The sequence below is a fragment of the Equus przewalskii genome, chromosome 3 (assembly GCF_037783145.1).
Source record: "Equus przewalskii isolate Varuska chromosome 3, EquPr2, whole genome shotgun sequence".
Lineage (NCBI taxonomy): Eukaryota > Metazoa > Chordata > Mammalia > Perissodactyla > Equidae > Equus > Equus przewalskii.
Genome location: NC_091833.1, coordinates 59880609 through 59900491, shown reverse-complemented (window position 1 = coordinate 59900491; position 19883 = coordinate 59880609). Strand labels below are relative to the sequence as shown.

Sequence of the window (19883 nt, the reverse complement as noted above, 5' to 3'; positions counted from 1 at the left end):
TAATGGGGTGTATGTACCTGTTGGACACTGCACAGATTCTCAAACCTTGGAATCAGATTAGACACCACCTTATTTCCTGATCCACATTGATTTTCACATACATTTGCTTTTTTTTTTTAAAGATTTTATGTTTCCTTTTTCTCCCCAAAGTCTCCTGGTACCTAGAAGTATATATTTTTTTAGTTGTGGGTCCTTCTAGCTGTGGCATGTGGGACGCTGCCTCAGCATGGCCTGATGAGCAGTGCCATGTCCATGCCCAGCATCTGAACCAGTGAAACGCTGGGCTGCCAAAGCGGAATGTGCAAACTTAACCACTCAGCCATGGGGCAGGCCCCTGAAAGCTATTAGGTTTTTGTTTTTTTTTTTTGAGGAAGATTAGCCCCAAGCTAACATCTGCCACCAGTCCTCCTCCTTTTGCTGAGGAAGACTGGCCCTGAGCTAAGATCCATGTCCATCTTCCTCTATTTTATGTGGGACGCCTGCCAGAGCATGGCTTGACAGGCAGTGCATAGGTCTGTACCTGGGATTTGAACCAGTGAACCCTAGGCCACTAAAGTGGAATGTACGAACTTAACCACTGCGCCACCAGGCCAGCCCCTTCATACATTTGCTTTTTATCTCAACGGTTGCTGAAAACCCAGCTTTGCAAATATACGACATCATCAAACAGAATGTAACATGATATAACTTTGAAACTACGTTCTACCTCAAGCTAGTAGTTCATGCAGTCTCTGCCAGACATTAAGTATGACTGTGTTTGTGTTGACATTTTAAAATATCCCTTGGTACCCCTGTGAATTTGCTATAGCATTCAGGGACACTTCTGCTACTGTTTGGGAACTGCAGCTCTAATAGATGGTCAGCCACCTGTTTGTGAAAGTGTCTTAAGGCCTAGGAGCCAGGTTTAGTTCTTTATTGGAGGTAAAATTTCCATGTGACAATGGAACTTTTGGGAGTTGGTCCTTCTTTATGGGAAGTTAGTTTAGAGAGAAGCCATTGCACGGTAAGATACTAGGTTGGAGAGTCATGACAAAAAGTAGGCAAAAAGCCTACTCATAGTAATCTTGTGACTTTTTACAACTGCTGGATCTGTGGTTATGTTCCCTTTTTCATTCCCTATATATTGTGCCTTCTCCCATTTATTTCTGGATTGATCTCATCCATTTTTAACCCTGCTACTTCTTTAGAAACCTAAAGTAGTTTGATTACTTTGCTGCTGCTGAAAATGCTAATGGAAAATTAAATCCAGAGTCAAATAGGGAGGAGAAATGCAGTCTTGTATAAATGGATCTGTGTTAAACATTAAAAGATACCCTCCTCTACTACTGAGGAGGCTCTCAAAAACTCTGTGTATAAAAATCACTAGGAGTGCTTGTTTAAAATGCAGATGACAAGGTGTCATTCCCCAAAATTCTATATCAATAGTCCTGCCCAGGGTCCTGGAATTTGCAGTTTTAATAAGCACTCAGGTGATTCTGAAGTATGTGATTGGAAAACTACACTTTGAGAAACATGCTCTAATTTGTGCTACAGAAGAGATAAAGGCTTTTAAAATCCCCCAGTGCCTAGTCCCCAGGCTGAATCTCTCTTATTCTGTCTATAGCTTTCTCATCCACAACTCCCCTCACCTTTACCTTACCCTCAACCAAGCTGTCGGGTGAGACTTGCACTCATCTCCTGTTAAGGCAACATTTTGTAATAGTCTCAAGAACTCTTTTTTAAATTTCTAGCCTAGCCAAATACCTGAGGTTAGCCTCAGGGCACCATCCAGCTTCTAACGGATCTATACCATTTCCGGGACCAGTAGAAACTGGACTAAATCACCTGGATTCTTGGTTAAGACTCCACTAATGGAGCAGGATTTGAGAGCAGATTATAGAACAGCACATCTCATAGTGACACCTGGCCTTCTCAGGGCCTCCACTTCTCTTAGATGAAGAAGTTCATTCTCAGCTGAACTTCCAGATTAGATCAGCGAGTTAGCCAGGCATGGAGAAGAGTATCTAGACCTACGTGTGGCATTCTGGGAAGCCCTCCATGGCTTGTGCTGGCACCAAATCTAAACACCCACTCAGTGATCTTCTTGCCTTAACTCTTATTGGGCAGGCCAGCAGATTCCCCTTTGAGTCAAGTCTCAGGGGAATCATTGCAGCACAGCATTGATGACTTTTTCTAGGGCATCACCAGCAAAAGGATCTAGGGCCTTATAAAGGTGCCTGTTCCTGTTCTCCGAAAATTGCAGATTTCCTTACATACAGGTCACTGTTCTGGGGCACACCAAATCTGTTTCTCTATATGAATGTGAAGGATCTTTTTCATATATTCAAGGATCTTGAAGTTCTGATTGAGATTCTTTTTCTCCAATGGATAGGAATTGTCATAGTACAGGGGTAGATTTGCTCTTGAGGACATTTAGTATCTGAAGAGAGGATTAATTGAACAGACAGGTAAATTTTCTCCTAACTTTTGCAGACTAATCATAGAATAGAATCATAAAGTTTTAGCTTTTTGTGGACCTTTGGAGGTCATTTGAAGCAATCTCCCAGTAAAAGATACAGATGAGAAAACTGAATTCCAGAAATGTTAGATGTTTTATCAAAGATCATACTGCTGTTTGGTGGCTGTACTATGAATACAAAAATGTAATTGTTCTGCAATTTGCATCCTGCTAAATTATGTATCTGATACACTACACACTAACAGATTAGATTACCAATAGCCACAGACCAGTTTGAAATCTTTACCAGGGGAGATTGTGTCTAACTAATAAAGCTTTATTTATCTTTATGTTTCAGGACTGAAAACTGCAAATTGTGTTGAGAACGTGGGTAAGATATGCTTTAAAGTGTTATCTCTGTAATGGGAATTTTATCAGTGTTATTTCTCACAGGTATGGGTCAGAGCCACCCTGCCATACTGTCGTAGTGTCAGCCATCATCTTCTCAAAGCTGAATTGTGCTACTGCTACTGCCTTTTCTGGTGGAGGGTTCAGGAACCTCTGCTACCTGCTTGTCACCCCACCCCCATCCGCAACCTTGCCCACGGCTGTTCTCTCAAGCACTGCATTTGTCTTGGGAACGCAGAGACCATGCCACTCTCACCCTAGCCTGTCTTTCCAGGAGCGTAAGGATTCCTGAATGTTCCTACGTGACTCCTATACACAGAACTAGACTCATATTCCTTTGTTTTGCTATCTTAGGAAAATAACATTTGGGAGACTAATGAAGGAATAGAGTGAATATGGCTCGGGGGTTGGGGAGGAGACAGAGTGGTAATTTGGTCTGAGGGAAAAATAGGAGGATGTAACAAAAATCTCTCTTAGAGGACCATGGGAAAGATTTGGGAAGGTAATTCTAAAAGTATTTAGGAACAGCATTATCAGGGAGGCTCAACAGATTTAAACCAAAGTTGCCAGAATATGCCTTGGGCTGATGTGTGCTTTGGGTGGATCCTTTTGAAGATTTCCTTATTAAAGAGTTTGAAAATAAGGATCTGTTTCTAGCTGTCTTCTCGGCTAGTTTTTCTATTAATTCTTCTTCATGTAGTTAAAATGAATCCACATCCATTTATTTTTGAGACTGAAAACTTATATTTCTCATACTGCCATATATTGTATATATCTTAAATGTAAGTCAACTCATATCTTTATTATTAATAAGCGTTTAAAAATAGACTGAACCTGACATTCACATCTGCGCATAGTACTGTGAAATGAAAAGATATTTATATTTCAGAATATCTTCAACCCATCTATGTCTACAACCCTGGTAAGTATGCTCTAATTTTTAAAAATAATCCTTTCATGGATATTTAGTAGCTCTTTCCTGTTTAGCAAATTGTATTCTTAGCTGAAGAAAAAGAGTACTTTGCAGGTGTGAAGCAGTAACTTGGCAGATGTGAAGGGGAAAAAAAGAATCTATTCTGGGGGAATTTACCTCCCTACAAATGAGAAGGTTGGCCCTCTGGAGATCTGAATAATATGGAAACATCCTGGGGAATAACATGGGGGAACTGCAGAGCTAGTTGCTCTTGACAGGTCTGAGGGCCTCTTGTATGTATAGGTGTATATTCAGTCATTGAGATTAGCCTGTGTGAAACATCCAGATGAAAGTAGAAAAGTAAGTTATTTGCATCTCTCAAATATGCTGATGTTTGGTATCATTTAACTAAAATATCTGGATGTTTAGATGCTTTTTTCCCTCCTAAGTTTCCACTTATGGTGATATGGCCCAAATTACTTATTTGCATTTAAGTTTCTTGTTATGTGTTTGGCCCATGTAATTACAGTAAGTTTTTCTTCACTGAAGAGAGAAGAGTCTCTGACCTTGCCTTAAGTATGCAGTTTACTTGATGTTTGGAAGATATTTCTTGTCCTGATGTGAAGCATTTCATGCCCCAGAGGACTTGCTTAGTAACACTTCTTATTGGCCTGTTGCAGCCACAGGTTTTACTGGTCATTTCACAGAGACCTTAGCTAACTCTTCGAGACAGACATTTTTCTAGCTCATTGAGATCCCCAGGAGACTTGCTGTATGCAATGGTTTTTCTAAGCAGAGAGGGCCAGAGGAAGGTTCCAGCCAGTTAGCCAAGGTGCATTTAGACCCTGGCTGACATTTAAAATAACTAGCATTAGTTTACTGGATATACCAAGTGGTTCTTTATGGCCATATTACCTGAAAATTTTTAGTATAACTATAGTAACTCCAATTATGTTCTTCTATTGTTAAAACTGATGTTTCTTTTTATAACTTAGATGAGAAAAATCAGGTGCTTGAAGACCCTGGTAAGACATTTGCATAAACCCTGGGGTCTTATTACAATTTGCAGGACAGTTCCCTTAGAGGTAAAGCAGGTGGGCATGGTATGGCAAGGAAAAGTGGGAAGAAGGCAGAACCCACCTTAGCTTACTAGTTTGGTGTATCAGAGACCCTCCTGAGTTTCAGTCAGACTTCTTTATAAAGATGACACAGCAGCTGTCTCTGTGCCTCCTAACAATCCTTAGGTCATCCCAGCGGAGCAGTTAGAGACATGACATTAGGAACTACTTTTAGAGAACATACTATTTTCTGTTTTATGATAGCTGTTACATGAATAGAGAAAGGTATGACTAATTATTCCACAAACTCTTGTGACCTAGGGTGTTGGGTAGGGGCATAAGAAAAGTGGCGTTTTTTCCTAGATTAAAATGATAATTTTGTGTATTTATTTTTGCTTCCAGCAATCTGAGCAACACATTAGCTATGTCCATCTGATTATTTAGTATATTGCAAAGTACAGCTCATTCCCAAGTTTTTCTTTGTCTGTTTTTAAAATAATATTACTCAGATGTCCTCAAGGGTGGTGAGACAGGAACACTCTCATAAATTACTGGTGAGATTATAAGTTGGAACTTTTCTGGAGGACAGTTTGATAGTATGTATTGCTAGCCTTAAAAAACCCAGTTATTACACTTTTAGATATTTATCCTAAGGAAATAAATATTTGTGTACAAAATGAGTACAAAAAGGTTTGCACAGTGTTATGTAGCTAAAACTTATAAATAACCTCGTGTCCAAACAGTTGGGTATTAAATAAATTAAATTATTTAGCCATATTATGAAACACCAAACAACTTAAAAATCATATTTTTGAAGAATATTTAAAGATATAAGAAAGTACATAATACAGAGTGGCAAATAAAAATAAGATATAAAACAGCATATAGAATATAATATCAACTTTATTAAAAAATGCCGAAGGTACAAACTTCCACTGGTAAGATAAATAAATAGTAGGGATATAATGTACAACATGACTATAGTTAATACTACTGTATTGTGTATTTGAAAGTTGTTAAGAGAGTAGATCCTAAGACTTCTCATCACGTGGAAAAAAAATATTTTTTTCTTTTTTTTTTTTGGTATTTGAGATGCTTGATGTTAACTAAACTTATTGTGGTAATTTCACAGAATATGTAAGTCAAATCATTGTGCTGTATACCTTAAATTTATACAGTACTGTATGTCAGTTATATCTCAGTAAAACTGGAAAAATGCTAAAATAACATATACGTGCATATACGTATACATAGCAAAGAGATTGAAAGGAAATACACCAAAAATATTAAGAATGAGTAGCTCTGAGATCTGGGATTATGAGTAACTTTTAATAACTTCCTGTGTTTTCCCAAATTATCTGTAATTATAATGTATTATTTATATAATCAAGAAATTTTATTTTGTTTTTAAATATATCATGACAGATTTAGGTCACAGTCTTTGGATTGAATCTAAAAAAAAAAATCGACGAGAGTTGTTTCGCCTAATCTAGGAGAGATGCTGGATCACCAGCCATAGTTCTTGCCATAAATTAGGTACCAGTGGGTTAAATCTTCTCCCCTTTTACCATGTCCCTTGTCATTTCTAAAGCTTTTAGAGTTTTCCACTGTAAATAGCCTTATAAATATATAAGGTTAAATTAATTTTCAAGGTGATTGCATTTTTAATTACATAGTTTCTATTCTCACCTTTAGGAATGGAAAGCCAGGAGTCCACTGTCTTACCTGGTAAGTGATCTTTTTTACTTGCTCTTTGAAGCTAGCTGCAAGATTAGGAGGGGGGGACATGAGGACTCCTAGGACTAAGGACATGACAAGATACGGAGAGTGTGAGGAGTGAGTTAAGCCAGAACAGAGGGACTCCGTTTCTTGAGTGCTTATTATGTTCCACGCAGTATACTAAGCACTTTTACGATGAATCTTCTTTGATCATCACTTACTACAGACCTCCAGGGTATTTCTTTTGCATAAATAAGTAATTGAAGCTCAGAGAGATTAAGAAGCCTGTCTAATCACAGAGCTACTAACTATAATGACAGTAGAGCTAAACCAAGCAGTCTTAAACCCAGTGCGTGTTTCATTTAAAAACTGATGTACTAAGACTGCCTTATGAAGATATGGTTGGGCCAGATCATGGAAATTCTTGGAGTCCAGCTAAGGAGGTCTGGCTTTGTCCAGTTAGAGAATAAAGAGCCACTGAAGGGTGTTTTTGTTGTTGCTGTTGTCTCCCCTCACCCCTTTTTTTTCGGGGTTGGAGATAGAAGTAGTGTAGACAAAAGGGAGCACTAACAATGTAAGATAGTTAACACTAACCAGTATTCATTTCTGCGTTTAGGAATGAGGAGCCATGAACCCACTCAAATCCCTGGTAAGACAGCTTTCTATTTATTCTCTGGGCCCACGTATGAGGTGAGAAGGATTCCCCTGGGCGTTAAGAGAATATTGTCATGAGACTATTGTTCATTAATATTTCCCTTCCAGCCACCTGCCTGTCATTCTACAAAGATTTAGCTGAGGAAGAGAGTAGAGAAAGTGCCTTTTCCTCTCTAGCATTCCTGTGTTCCTGGAGCAGGAAAGTTAGCTCTGTTGGGGACATGGCTGAAGTGCAAGCTGCTGGGTCCTGGGTGCATGTAGTCTAGCACCTTCCAGGTTCTGCAGCTAAAGTTACTCCATAGAAACTTCAGCTTCATGCAGAAGCGGACTGTTGACTTTGGCTAACATTTCAGTGTCTAGGAAATCCAGGTAACAAAACATAGTATTCTTGTGGCATAGAGACAGTCTCACTGAGGTACCATGGCATAGATTTGCACAATGAGGGTTCATGTAGCCAGAACTTTTACATAAGAAAGCCAAAAGCTACAGTGCAGTGGGATCTTTGGTGCTTGTTATCACTTGAACTCATCAGACAAGAGTTTGAAAATTTTCCGTTCTGGAACAAACTGTAAGTCACTGAAAACTTCTTTCTCACTTAGGAATGAAAATTCAAGAACCTTTTTCACTACCTGGTAAGCAGTGTTAGGCATGCCAGTGGGGAAGCTGCCAGTTTGGGCGAGGGGCGGTTTAGACGTAATGGTCACTATTAGATATGCAGGGGAGCCTACGTACTTTGCACAAGATCACATGAGTGAGTGAAGGACCCAGGTCTCTTAACTTATGACCAAGTACCCATTCCTTAAGACTTGTGGTTCCTCAAGTGTTTTTCCAGTATATATATATATCATGACAGATTTAACCTACTTTTAAGATATAACTATGAAAATGGGTATTTAAAAAGTGTGAGGCTGTTGTGGAGGGTTAGGCCATTGAGGGGCCTTAAGCTTCTATGGCCAGAGAAACTGAACAGTGACTCCTTTCAAGTTTCTCAGAAGGGCCTCAGAACTTATGCTTCCAAGGGAGGAAAAAAATAAAAAGGCCCTCAAACTTAATTTTTTTCCTGAGACAAGGAGAAGTAAATAAAAAAAAAAGTGAACACAGTATAATATTTTACAGAGAGCTATGGACAGTCATAACACTTCTCCATGCCTCAGAATTGTCATCTTTCAAACATGGCTAACACTTGTCATGTTTACCTCACAGGGATATCTGTAAGGACTGTAAAAACCCAAAATCTGAGGGTGTGAGCCCCTATTCAATACTTAACTCCTTTCTCCTGAGTTCGTGTAGTGTTTTGAAAGTAATTTTTGGTAGGTTTTGTTATTATGGAATGACCATCTATTAAAGAAATTAGATTTTTGGCATCTGCTAAATTACATCCATCCACACAGGGCTGAGCTTTGCCTAACATTGCTATCTATGGAAACTGTATGCTGTGTACAGAAACAGCACGTTCACCGTTAATTACCTAAGACACAGACATAGGCCCAGAGACAGGTTCCAGCAGCTCTTTTATAGTCACCCAGATTTGCACTGTTGGATTTACTTGGCCACAACTTTGAAATGAACTTCTAATGACACTGAAGGCACAGCTTGTTTGTCTACAACTTTTTAGCTCTCTGGACCTGAGTTTGCATAGTACTGTCATTGGCACCTTATTAGGCACACTGGTTGGCACTATTATTAGACACACTTTGCAGGCTGTGGGGGATGAGCATGGGCTGTGTAGACAGACTGACCTGGCTTCATGAAGTCTCTCCTTTGCCACTTTCCTCTGGGTAACTTTGTATAAGTTACTTCACTTTTCTACACCTCTACTTCCACATCTGTAAAATGAGGAAAACTTCTGTCTTGCAGGACTAATTGGTGTCCTAATGAGCTAAAGTACTGGCAAAATGAATGATAGTTTTAAAATAGTAGTAAATGGTAGCTGTCTTAACATTATTATCTGAAAATCTCTTTCTCATTTAGGAGTAAAAGTGGTACAACCGGACGAAAAACCTGGTAAAAAATTCTTTTTGTTATATTTTTTTATTAAAGTATGGTTGACATACAGTATTGTGTTAGTTTCAGGTTTAAAACATACTGACCCAACAATTATATACATTACCAACATACATATACGTACATATACACCCTGATAAGACTAGTGACCATCTGTCACCATACAAAGTTATTACAATATTGTTGACTGTATTCCCTGTGCTGTACGTCACATCTCCATGACTTGTTTATTTTATGACTAGAAGTTTGTACCTCTTAATCCCCTTCACCTATTTTACCCACCACCCTCCACTCTGGTAACCACCAATTTCTTCTCTGTACCTGTGAGTCTATTTCTGTTTTGTTTTGTTTGTTTTTTAGATTCCAGATATAAGTGAAATCATACAGTATTCGTCTTTGTCTGACTTACTTCACTTAGCATAATACTCTCTAGATCTGCCCATGTTGTCACAAATGGTAGGATTTCATTTGTTTTTATGGCTGAGTAGTATTTCATTGTGTATATACATACCACATCATCTTTATTCATTCTTCTACTAATGAACACTTTGGTTGTTTAGCAGCATGTCGTTTAGTCTCTGCATGTAGGTATTTTTTCCATTTTTCTTCTTGTAATTGATTTTTAGTTTCATACTATTGTGGCTGGAAAAGATGCTTCATATGATTTCAGTCTTCTGGTATTTATTGATACTTGTTTTGTGGCCTAACATGTCATCTATTTTGGAGAATGTTCCATGTGCATTTGAAAAGAATGTGTATTCTGCTGTTTTGGGATGGAATGTTCTGTATATCTCTATTAAGTCCATCTAATGTGTTTTTAAGGCCAATGTTTCCTTATTGGTTTTGTCTGGGTAATCTATCCATTGATGTACATGGGGTGTTACAGTTCCCTGCTATTATGATGTTACTGTCAACTTCTCCCCTTATGTCTATTAATAATTGCTTTATGTGTTTAGATAGTGCTTCTCTGTTGGTCAGGTATCTATTTACAAATGTTTTATCCTCTTGTATTGTTTGCTTTATCATTATGTAGTGCCCTTCTTTGTCTCTTGTTTTTGTTTTAAAGTCTGTTTTGTCTGATACGATTATTATTACCCTAGCTTTCTTCTCATTTTGATTTGCATGGAATATCTTTTTCCATCCCTTCGTTTTCAGTGCGTGAGTGTCTTTAGATATGAAGTGTGTCTATTGTAGGCAGCAAATATACATGTCTTGTTTCTTGACCCATTCAGCCACCCTGTTTTTTTGTTTTGGGGTTTTTTTGCTGAGGAATAGTCACTCTGAGCTAACATCTGGTGCCAGCCTTCCTCTTTTTGCTTGAGGAAGATTAGCCCTGAGCTAACATCTGTTGCCAGTCTTCCTCTATATTGTATATGGGTCGCTGCCACAACATGACTGCTGAGGAGTGGTGTAGGTCCACGCCTGGAATATGAACCCATGAACCCGGACCGCCAAAGTGGAGCGCGCCAAACTTAACTACTAGGCCACGGGGCCAGCCCCACACCCTGTGTCGTTTTATTGGAGCATTTAGTCCATTTAAAGTAATTATTGATAGATATGTATTTATTGTCATTTTGTTAATTGTTTCTGGATGTTTTTGTAGTTCTCTATTCCTTTCTTCTTTTCTTGCTCTCTTCCCTTGTGTTTTGATGATTTTCTTGTTATGTTTGGATTTCTTTCTCTTTATTTTTTGTGTATTTATTATAGGTTTTTGATTTGTAGTTAGCATGAGGTTCATTTATAACAACCTATGTATATATCAGATTGTTTTAAGTTGATGATCTCTTAAGTTCAAATGCATTCTAAAAGCCCTACATATTTACTCCCCCCACCATGTTTTATGTTTTTGATGTCATATTTTACCTCTTAATTTTGTGTATCCTTTAACTTCTTATTGTAGATATAGATGATTTTACTACTTTTGTCTTTTAACCTTCATACTAGCTTTATTTGTGGTTGATCCACTACTTTTAGTGTATGTTTGCCTTTACCTGTGAGATTTTTTTTTTTCTTTTGTAATTTTCTTATATTTTGGGCCAGTTCTTTTTTGCTTAAAGAAGTCCCTTTAACATTTCTTGTAAGGCTGGTGTAGTGCTGATGAACTTTTTTAGTTTTTGCTTATCTGGAAAACTCTTTCTTGCTCCTACCATTCTGAATGATAACCTTGCTGAATAGAATATTTTTGGTTGTAGGTTTTTTCTTTCAGTACTTTGAATATATCATGCCACTCTCTTCTAGCCTGCAAAGTGTCTGCTAAAAGTCAGCTGATAGTCTTATGGGGTTTGCTTGTATGTGACTTGTGGGTTTTTTCTTGCTGCCTTTAAGATTCTTTAACTTTTGCTATTTTAATTATAATATATGTTGCTGTGAATCTCTTTGGGTTCATGTTCTTTGGGACTCTGTGTACTTCCTGGACCTGATGTCTGTTTCCTTCCCCAGGTTAGGAAAGTTTCCAGCTATAAATTTCTTCAAATAAGTTCTTTGCCCCTTTGTCTCTCTCCTCTTCTTCTGGGACCCCTATAATGCAAATATTAGATCACTTGATGTTGTCAGAGGTCCCTTAAACAATCCTCATTTAAAGAAAATTTTTTTCTTTTTCCTGTTCAGCTTGGGTGATTTCCTTTACTCTGTCATCCAGATTGCTGATCAGTTCTTTTGTATCATCTACTTTGCTATTGATTCCTTCTAGTGAATTTTTCACTTCAGTTATTGTATTCTTCATCTCTGATTGTTTTTTTGTATTTTGTAATCTTTGTTGAAGTTCTCATTCTGTTCATTCTTCTTCTGAGTTCAGTGAGCATCCTTATGACCACTACTTTGAACTTTTTATCAGGTAGATTGCTTATCTGTTTCAAGTAGTTCTTTTTCTGAGGATTTGTCTTATTCTTTCATTTGGAACATAGTCCTCTGTCTCCTCATTTTGCTAAATTCTCTTTGTTTGTTCCTATGTAATTGGTAGATCAGCTACATCTCCTGATCTTGGAAAAGTGTCCTCATGTAGGACATATCCTGTGGGGCCCAACAGTGAGCCAGGTGCTCCAAGAATGTTCTGTGTGTGGGCTGTGTGTACCCTACTGTTGTGATGGGGCTGTGACTGCTGCAGGTGTGCTGGTAGGCAGGATAAACCCCTCGAGTGGCTGACACTTTGTGCGGGCACACTGGTGAACAAGGCAGGCCCCCAGTGTTGCACGTTGTGAGGTCCAGGAATGTTGACTGTTGCAGGCATCCTATTGGGTGGGGTAGGCACTTAGTGTGGCTGGTTGTGAGGCCTGGTAGTACATGACTGCCTTGGGCATGCTGGTGAGTGGGGCAGACCCCCATGCCAACAGGTTAGAGGAGCAGTTCTAAAATGGCACCTACCAATGACATGAGCATGGCTCAACAAGGTCACAAAAATGGCTGCCGCCAGTGTCTCAGTTCCTGAGAGGAGCCCCAGCTCCTCCTGCCTCTCTGGGAGGCACTCCAAGCTTAGTACGTGGGTCTCCTTCACCTGTGGACTACATCCTTTTCTATCTGGTGTTTTTGCACTGGTTTCTGGGTTGAGTGAGTCTGTGCATGAGCCCTTTAAGAGTGGATTTTCCTTTCCCTGTAGTTCTATAGTTTTCCTGGGCATATTCAACGTTGGTTTTCAAAGCCAGGTGTTTTGGGATCTTGTCTTTATTGTACTGGATCTAATGGTTGGGGTCCCTAATGTGGAGCTTGAATCCCTTGCTCCTCTGGGAAAAGCTTCTTATCTTTGAGATCACTCCCAACCATGAAACACCATGGCCAGGGTGTGGGTTTTTCCTCAGTGGGACCATATCTCTGCCTCTTCCACCTCTCTTGGTTTTGTCTTTTTTTGTGGAAGCTCTTTTCATCCAGTTTCCAGATTTTCAGAGGAAATTATTCCACATGTGGTTGTAGATCTGTTGTGTCTGTGAGAGGAGATGAGCTCAGGATCTTCCTATGCCTCCATCTTCCACACACTCTCTAATAAATTTTTTTTCTCATTTTTTAAAATTTGAGTTCATAATAGTTTACATCATTGTGAAATTTCAGTTGTATATTATTTCCTGTCTGTCACCACATAAGTGCTCCCCTTCACCCCCTGTGCCTACCCCCTATGCCTACCCCCTACTCTCCTTCCCCTGGTAACCACTGAACTGTTTTCTTTGTCCATGTGTTTGTTTATATTCCACATATCAGTGAAATCGTCTGGTGTTTGTCTTTCTCAGTGTGGCTTATTTCACTTAGCATAATTTCCTCCAGGTCCATCCATGTTGTTACAAATGGGATGATTTTGTCTTTTTTTATAGCTGAGTAGTATTCCATTGTATGTATTTCCCACATCTTCTTTATCCAGTCATCAGTCAGTGGGCACTTGGATTGTTTCCATGTCTTGGCTGTTGTGAATAGTGCTGCAATGAACATAGGGGTGCATATATTACTTTGGATTGTTGATTTCAAGTTGTTTGCATAGATAGCCAATACTGGGATACCTGGGTCATATAGTATTTCTGTTTTTAGTCTTTTGAGGAATCTCCATACTCTTTTCCATAGGGGCTGCACCAATTTGCATTCCCACCAGCAATGTATGAGGGTTCCCTTTTCTCCACACCCTCTCCAACATTTGTTATTTTGGGTCTTAGAGATTATAGCCATTTTAACAGGTGTAAGGTGGTATCTTAGTGTAGTTTGATTTGCATTTCCCTGATGATTAGTGATGCTGAACATCTTTCCATGTGTTTATTGGCCATCTGTATATCTTCTTTGGAAAAGCATCTGTTCACATCCTCTGCCCATTTTTTGATCGGGCTGTTTGTTTTTTTGCTGTTCAATTGCATGAGTTCCTTATATATTATAGAGATTAACCCCTTATCAGATATATGATGTGCAAATATTTTCTCCCATTTGGTGGGTTGTGTTTTTGTTTTGATCCTAGTTTCTTTTGCCTTGCGGAAGCTCTTTAGTGATGAACTCCCACTAGTTTATTTTTTCTTTTGTTTCCCTTGCCTGAGAACACATGGTATTTGAAAAGATCCTTTTAAGTTCGATGTCAAAGAGTGTACTACTTATATTATCTTCCATGAGTTTATGGTTTCTGGACTTATCTTCAAGTCTTTGATCCACTTTGAGGGGTTTTTGTGTATGGTGTGAGATAATGGTCTACTTGCATTCTTTTGCATGTGGCTGTCCAGTTTTCCCAGCACCATTTATTGAAGAGACTATCTCTTTTCTCCATTGTATGTTCTTGGCACCCTTGTTGAAGATTAGCTGTCTGTAGATGTGCAGTTTTATTTCTGGGCTTTCAGTTCTGTTCCATTGATCTATGTGTCTGTTTTTGTACCAGTACCATGCTGTTTTGATCACTGTGGCTTTGTAGTACATTTTGAAGTCAGGGATTGTGATGCCTCCAGCTTTGTTCTTTCTTCTCAGTATTGCTTTAGCAATTTGGGGTCTTTGGTTGCTCCATATGAGCTGTAGGATTCTTTGTTCTATTTCCGTGAAGAATGTCATTGGGATTCTGATTGGAGTTGCATTGAATCTGTAGATTGCTTTGGGTAGTATGGACATTTTAACTATATTTGTTTTTCCCATCCATGTGTATGGACTCTCTTTCCATCTCTTTATGTCATTATCTATTTCTTTCAATAATGTCCTATAGTTTTCATTGTATAAGTCCTTCACCTCCTTAGTTAAATTTATTCCTATGTACTTTATTCTTTTTGTTGTGATTGTAAATAGAATTATATTTTGAGTTCTCTTTCTGTAAGTTTGTTATTAGAGTACAGAAATGCAACTGATTTTTGTGAGTTGATTTTGTACCCCACAACTTTACTGTAGTTGTTAATTATTTCTGATAGTTTTCTGATGGATTCTTTGGGGTTCTCTATATATAAGATCATGTTGTCTGCAAACAGCAAGAGTTTCACTTCTTCACTCCCTATTTGGATTTCTTTTATTTCTTTCTCTTGCCTTATGGCTCTGGCCAAAACCTCCAGTGCTATGTTGAATAAGTGTGGTGATAGTGGGCATCCTTGTCTTGTGCCTGTTCTCAGAGGGATGACATTCAGTTTTTCCCCATTGAGTAGGATGTCGGCTGTGGATTTGTTGTATATGGCCTTTATTATGTTGAGGTAGTTTCCTTCTATCCCCATTTTGTTAAGAGTTTTTATCATAAATGGCTGTTGGATCTTGTCAAATGCTTTCTCTGTCTCTATTGAGATGATCATGTGGTTTTTATTTCTCATTTTGTTAATGTAGTGTATATCACATTGATTGATTTACGGATGTTGAACCATCTCTGTGTCCCTGGTATAAATCCCACTTGATCATGATGTATGATCTTTTTGATGTATTGCTGTATTCAGGTTGCCAATATTTTGTTGAGGATTTTTGCATCTTTGTTCATCAGCAATATTGGCCTGTAGTTTTCCTTTTTTTGTGTTGTCCTTGTCAGGCTTTGGTATCAGAGTGATGCTGGCCTTGTAGAATGTGTTAGGAAGTGTTCTATCTTCCCTAATTTTTTGCAATAGCTTGAGAAGGATAGGTATTAAATCTTCTCTGAAAGTTAGGTAGAATTCCCAAGGGAAGCCATCTGGTCCTAGGCTTTTATTCTTTGGGATTACTGTTTCAATCTCTTGTGATTGATCTATTCAGATTCTGTGTTTCTTCTTCTTCTTCTTTTTTTTTTTTTTGAGGAAGATTAGCTCTGAGCCGACATCTGCCGCCAAGCCTCCTCTTTTTGCTAAGGAAACCTAGCCCTGACCTAACATCCATGCCCATTTTATATGTGGGACTACCACAACATGTCTTGTCAAGTGGTGCCATGTCTGCACCTGGGATCTAAACCAGCAAACACCAGGCCACTGAAGCAGAACATGTGCACTTAACTGTTGCACCACCGGGTTGGCCCCAGCAGTAGGTCTTTTTACATTGACGTATTTAGGAGATCTGGTAGCCTCTTCCACATGGATTTCCATCTCCTTCCCTAGGTTTGGGAAGTTCTCTGCTATTATTTCTTTGAACAAGCTTTTTGTTCCATTCTCCTCCTCTTCTCCTTCTGGAATACCTATAATTCTTATGTTGCATTTCCTAATTGAGTTGGATATTTCTCAGAGACTTTCTTCATTTCTTTTTAGTCTTAGTTCTCTCTCCTCCTCTATCTGGAGCATTTCAACACGTCTATCTTCAATTATGCTGATATGCTTCTCTCTGATGTGTGCTCAAGCATTCAGGGAATCCATATTTTGTTTTATTTCTTCCATTGTGTCTTTCATCTCTAATATTTCTGATTGATTCTTCTTTATAGGTTCAGTCTCTTTTGTGAAGTACCTCCTGAACTCATTGAATTGTTTCTCTACATTCTCTTTTAACTTGTTGAGTTTTTTGATGATAGCTATTTTGAATTCTTTGTCATTTAGATTACATATTTCTGGGTCCTCAGGACTGTTTTCTGGGTACTTGTCAGTTTCTGGTCTGGAGATCTGATATAATGTTTGATATTGCTAGAGGGAGTGGCTTTGTTGTTTTGCATCCTGGTGTTATTTGGTCACAGTTAACTACTTATCTCTACTGGGCAAGGGTCAAGAGCCATGTATTCTGAGCCCTGTGCCTTCAGCTGAGATCCTAGGCACTGGAGCTGGGCACTGGGTGAGTTGGGGGAGGGGCACTTTCTCCTCTGTGCTCTCACGGTTTTCTTGCTCTCCCCTTGCTATCTGCTGTCCTCGGGTGTTGGCTTGATAAGGTCAGCCCCCCATGAAAAGCTTTCGCCCCAGTAGAGGGCTTCCCTTTAGGCTGTAAAGGGCCCATTGGGGATCCTTGACATTCCTGCGAATGAACATCCCCTCCCCCATTCCTTCCCTCTCAGAGGCCTCCCGAGGTCCCAGATCACAGTCTTTAGGGGAGGGAATGACGTTTTCTCTTACCCTGTTCTGCCTCCTCCAAGGGCGTCTCCAGCCTCTCCGCCCTCTGTGATATGGCTGCATGGGTCTCTTTGACGTTTTTTGTGTTGTGTTTTGATGTCCTCTGTTGTAGTATGAGGTCCTTTTCATTACATGTTGGAGGAGAGAGATTACTGGGGAAGCTCACTCTGTTATGATGCTGACGTCACTCCTCTAATAAATTCTTTATTGGGGGAGGCACCATGGGGTTCTGAGTCTTTTATCATAATCCTTTAGTTAGCTCAGCCTTAAGGGGTCCAGGGAGGACATCTGGGCTCTGCATCTTCTGATATCCCCATCTGCAAGCCAGAAGGGGAAAATGTTGAGAACTTCTTTTGTGTGAGCAGCAGGCTGCTACTGTGGCTTTCTGGGCCAAGAAGAGAACAAGGTGCTTGACCTGAAACTGGAACGGTTGACTTCCAGCTGCACCTGTTTATTCCAGAGTGGGGCCGAATCTTCCCAGGGTGAGCTGGCTGCTGTAAGGGAATCTGTAGTCACAGGAGTAGCGTCATCAAAGAGCTGTGTATGAGAACCATATAGCATGGGACTAGCCATTCTGTGCTCCTCACTACCCATGTCCTGCAACAAGTAGGCCACTAGACTTTGCTGGGACTGCTTTGTATTGTGCCCTCTTCTAGAAAGCTGTGTGTAGTGCAGATTTTTCTAAAGATGGTGTCAAAGCCTTTACACAGAATCTCATTTAATCCAGTAAGATAAATATTGGTATTGCCATTTCAGAGATGACACAGAATATAGGAAGGTTAAGGAATCTGCAAAAGGCTAGAAAGAGACAACCAGAACTCAAACTTTTCAAGTTTTGTTCACTTTCTGTCACACAACACCTCTTCCAGCCGGATTTAGTTATAGAAAATCACCTCAAATCTGGGCTGCTAGAATTGGCATCATTTCGTTGCAGAGCCATCAAGATATGGCAGTATTATAATATTTCAATGCTTAGGCACACACTCAGAGGTAGTAAGAGCAGAGGCTTTGACATCAGACATTGCTGCCACTGATTACCTCTGTGATTTTCTGCAAGTTTTGAGGAACATTTGTATAATATGGACAACTATACCTACCTACTACGAGTATGAGAAATAAAGGTGACAGTGTACATAAAGCATTTGCACAGTGTGTGACACACAGTAAGCACTCAATAAGTGGTAGGTATTAATGTTGTACTTGGGAATCTGAGTTCAATATGTAGAAAAAGTACTTTTTGGAAACAAAATTTTAACTTCCTTTTAATGGATACACATATATATGGTAAAAAATAAAAATTTCAAAGAGCACAAATGAGTAAAAATTAATCCTCTCCTCAACTCCACACATACCTCTAAACCTAATACCCTGCGCCTCAAGCCCACCCGCCGAGACAACCAAGTTTCCTTAAGCATTTAGTCATGTTTTTTTCTTCTGGATAAATAGGTGTACAATGCAATTAACTCAATCTGTTTATATTTTAGAAGACAAAAGTGAAGAAGATATCGACAATCCTAGTAAGAAATATCTCATTTCCTTAGTTGGCAAATGTCTGTTTCTGCAATATAGAAAAAGAAATTTATTTTTTCTCAATAAAAGGAGTAAAATTTCAAGAGTTACAGGCATCATAGTAACAGAATATAATGTCATATCCAATTGCTTATATGTGTGTCTATGGTGGGGGCATTTTGACTTTGTTTCTTCAGCAGGCACTTTCAACTGTGTGTATAGACTGTTCTGTTTAGAGCAGTGGTTCTCAACTCTACCAAGTCAGTTCTCCCTTTTTATAACAGATATTTTATAAAGCCCTTATACTATCATGACATAAGATTCATAGATAAGGAGACCTACTTGTACTCAAAAAAAATCAATATAATGTCCTAAGTATAATTTATAACAAAATTACATATATTTCAATATGTAAATGCTTAAATTATACTAGAAGACGTAATGAAATAAATGATTGTATTTACTTACGCAAATAAATTTGGACTTAAGACTAGAAGCCATTCTATGCAAGTATAAGAAAATGAAAGTAAAGAAATACAGTGAGCACAAGGTAGAAACTAATGTTTATTAAGACTATCCAAGAATATTTTGTTTATGTGTAAAACTGATTTAGGTTCTGGGTTTGAGCATTATAAATAGGTTTTTAACTTATACATATGTCTAGCAGTACATTTGAAATTTATGTGGAAGTGGGTTCATTTTTAATTGTGCAAGACTGTCCAGACCATTGCAGGATATCTAGCCCTCTACTTTCACCCCACTGTTGTGACAATCAAAAAATACCCTGACAGATTTCCAGACTGCCTCTCAGTGGGCAATACTGCCCCCTTGAGAACCACGGCTCTTCATAGGCATACCTCATGTTACTGTTCTTCACTGATAATTGCATTTTTTACAAGACCCACACTAGCAAAAAGATTACAACTTGTTGACGGTTCAGATGATGGTTAGCATTTTTTAGCAATAAAATATTTTTAAATTAAGGTATATGCATTTTTTAGACATAATGCTATTGCATACTTAATAGACTACAGTATAATGTAAACATAACTTTTATATGCACAGGGAAAACAAAAAAAGTTTGTGACTCGCTTTATTGCAATATTTGCTTATTATGGTGATCTGGAACTGAACCTGCAATATCACCAATGTTTGCCTGTAGTAGTAGACTAATGCATGGGTGCATCTGCCTCTCCATCTTTCCCATCTGTATACATAGAACTGCGTGTTTATAATTATGCCAAGGAAATTGATAATAGAGTTGAAGCCTTTTATAA

General features: G+C 38.8%; 1 protein-coding gene across 12 annotated transcripts in view; it reads left to right on the top strand.

The window, feature by feature from the left end:
- Nucleotides 1-19883, top strand: part of ART3 (ADP-ribosyltransferase 3 (inactive)) — a 118724-nt gene that overhangs the window by 97749 nt on the left and 1092 nt on the right. For 4 of the 12 annotated variants that reach the window (XM_008537199.2, XM_070614625.1, XM_008537197.2 and 1 more), the window contains exons 4-11: nucleotides 2796-2828; nucleotides 3735-3767; nucleotides 4754-4783; nucleotides 6512-6544; nucleotides 7152-7184; nucleotides 7789-7821; nucleotides 9161-9193; nucleotides 18582-18614. In XM_008537199.2, coding sequence (XP_008535421.1) covers nucleotides 2796-2828; nucleotides 3735-3767; nucleotides 4754-4783; nucleotides 6512-6544; nucleotides 7152-7184; nucleotides 7789-7821; nucleotides 9161-9193; nucleotides 18582-18614 — 261 coding nt within the window. The remainder of the gene's footprint in view (nucleotides 1-2795; nucleotides 2829-3734; nucleotides 3768-4753; nucleotides 4784-6511; nucleotides 6545-7151; nucleotides 7185-7788; nucleotides 7822-9160; nucleotides 9194-18581; nucleotides 18615-19883) is intronic. The other 8 variants (XM_070614620.1, XM_070614627.1, XM_008537200.2 and 5 more) reach the window with 3 other exon arrangements.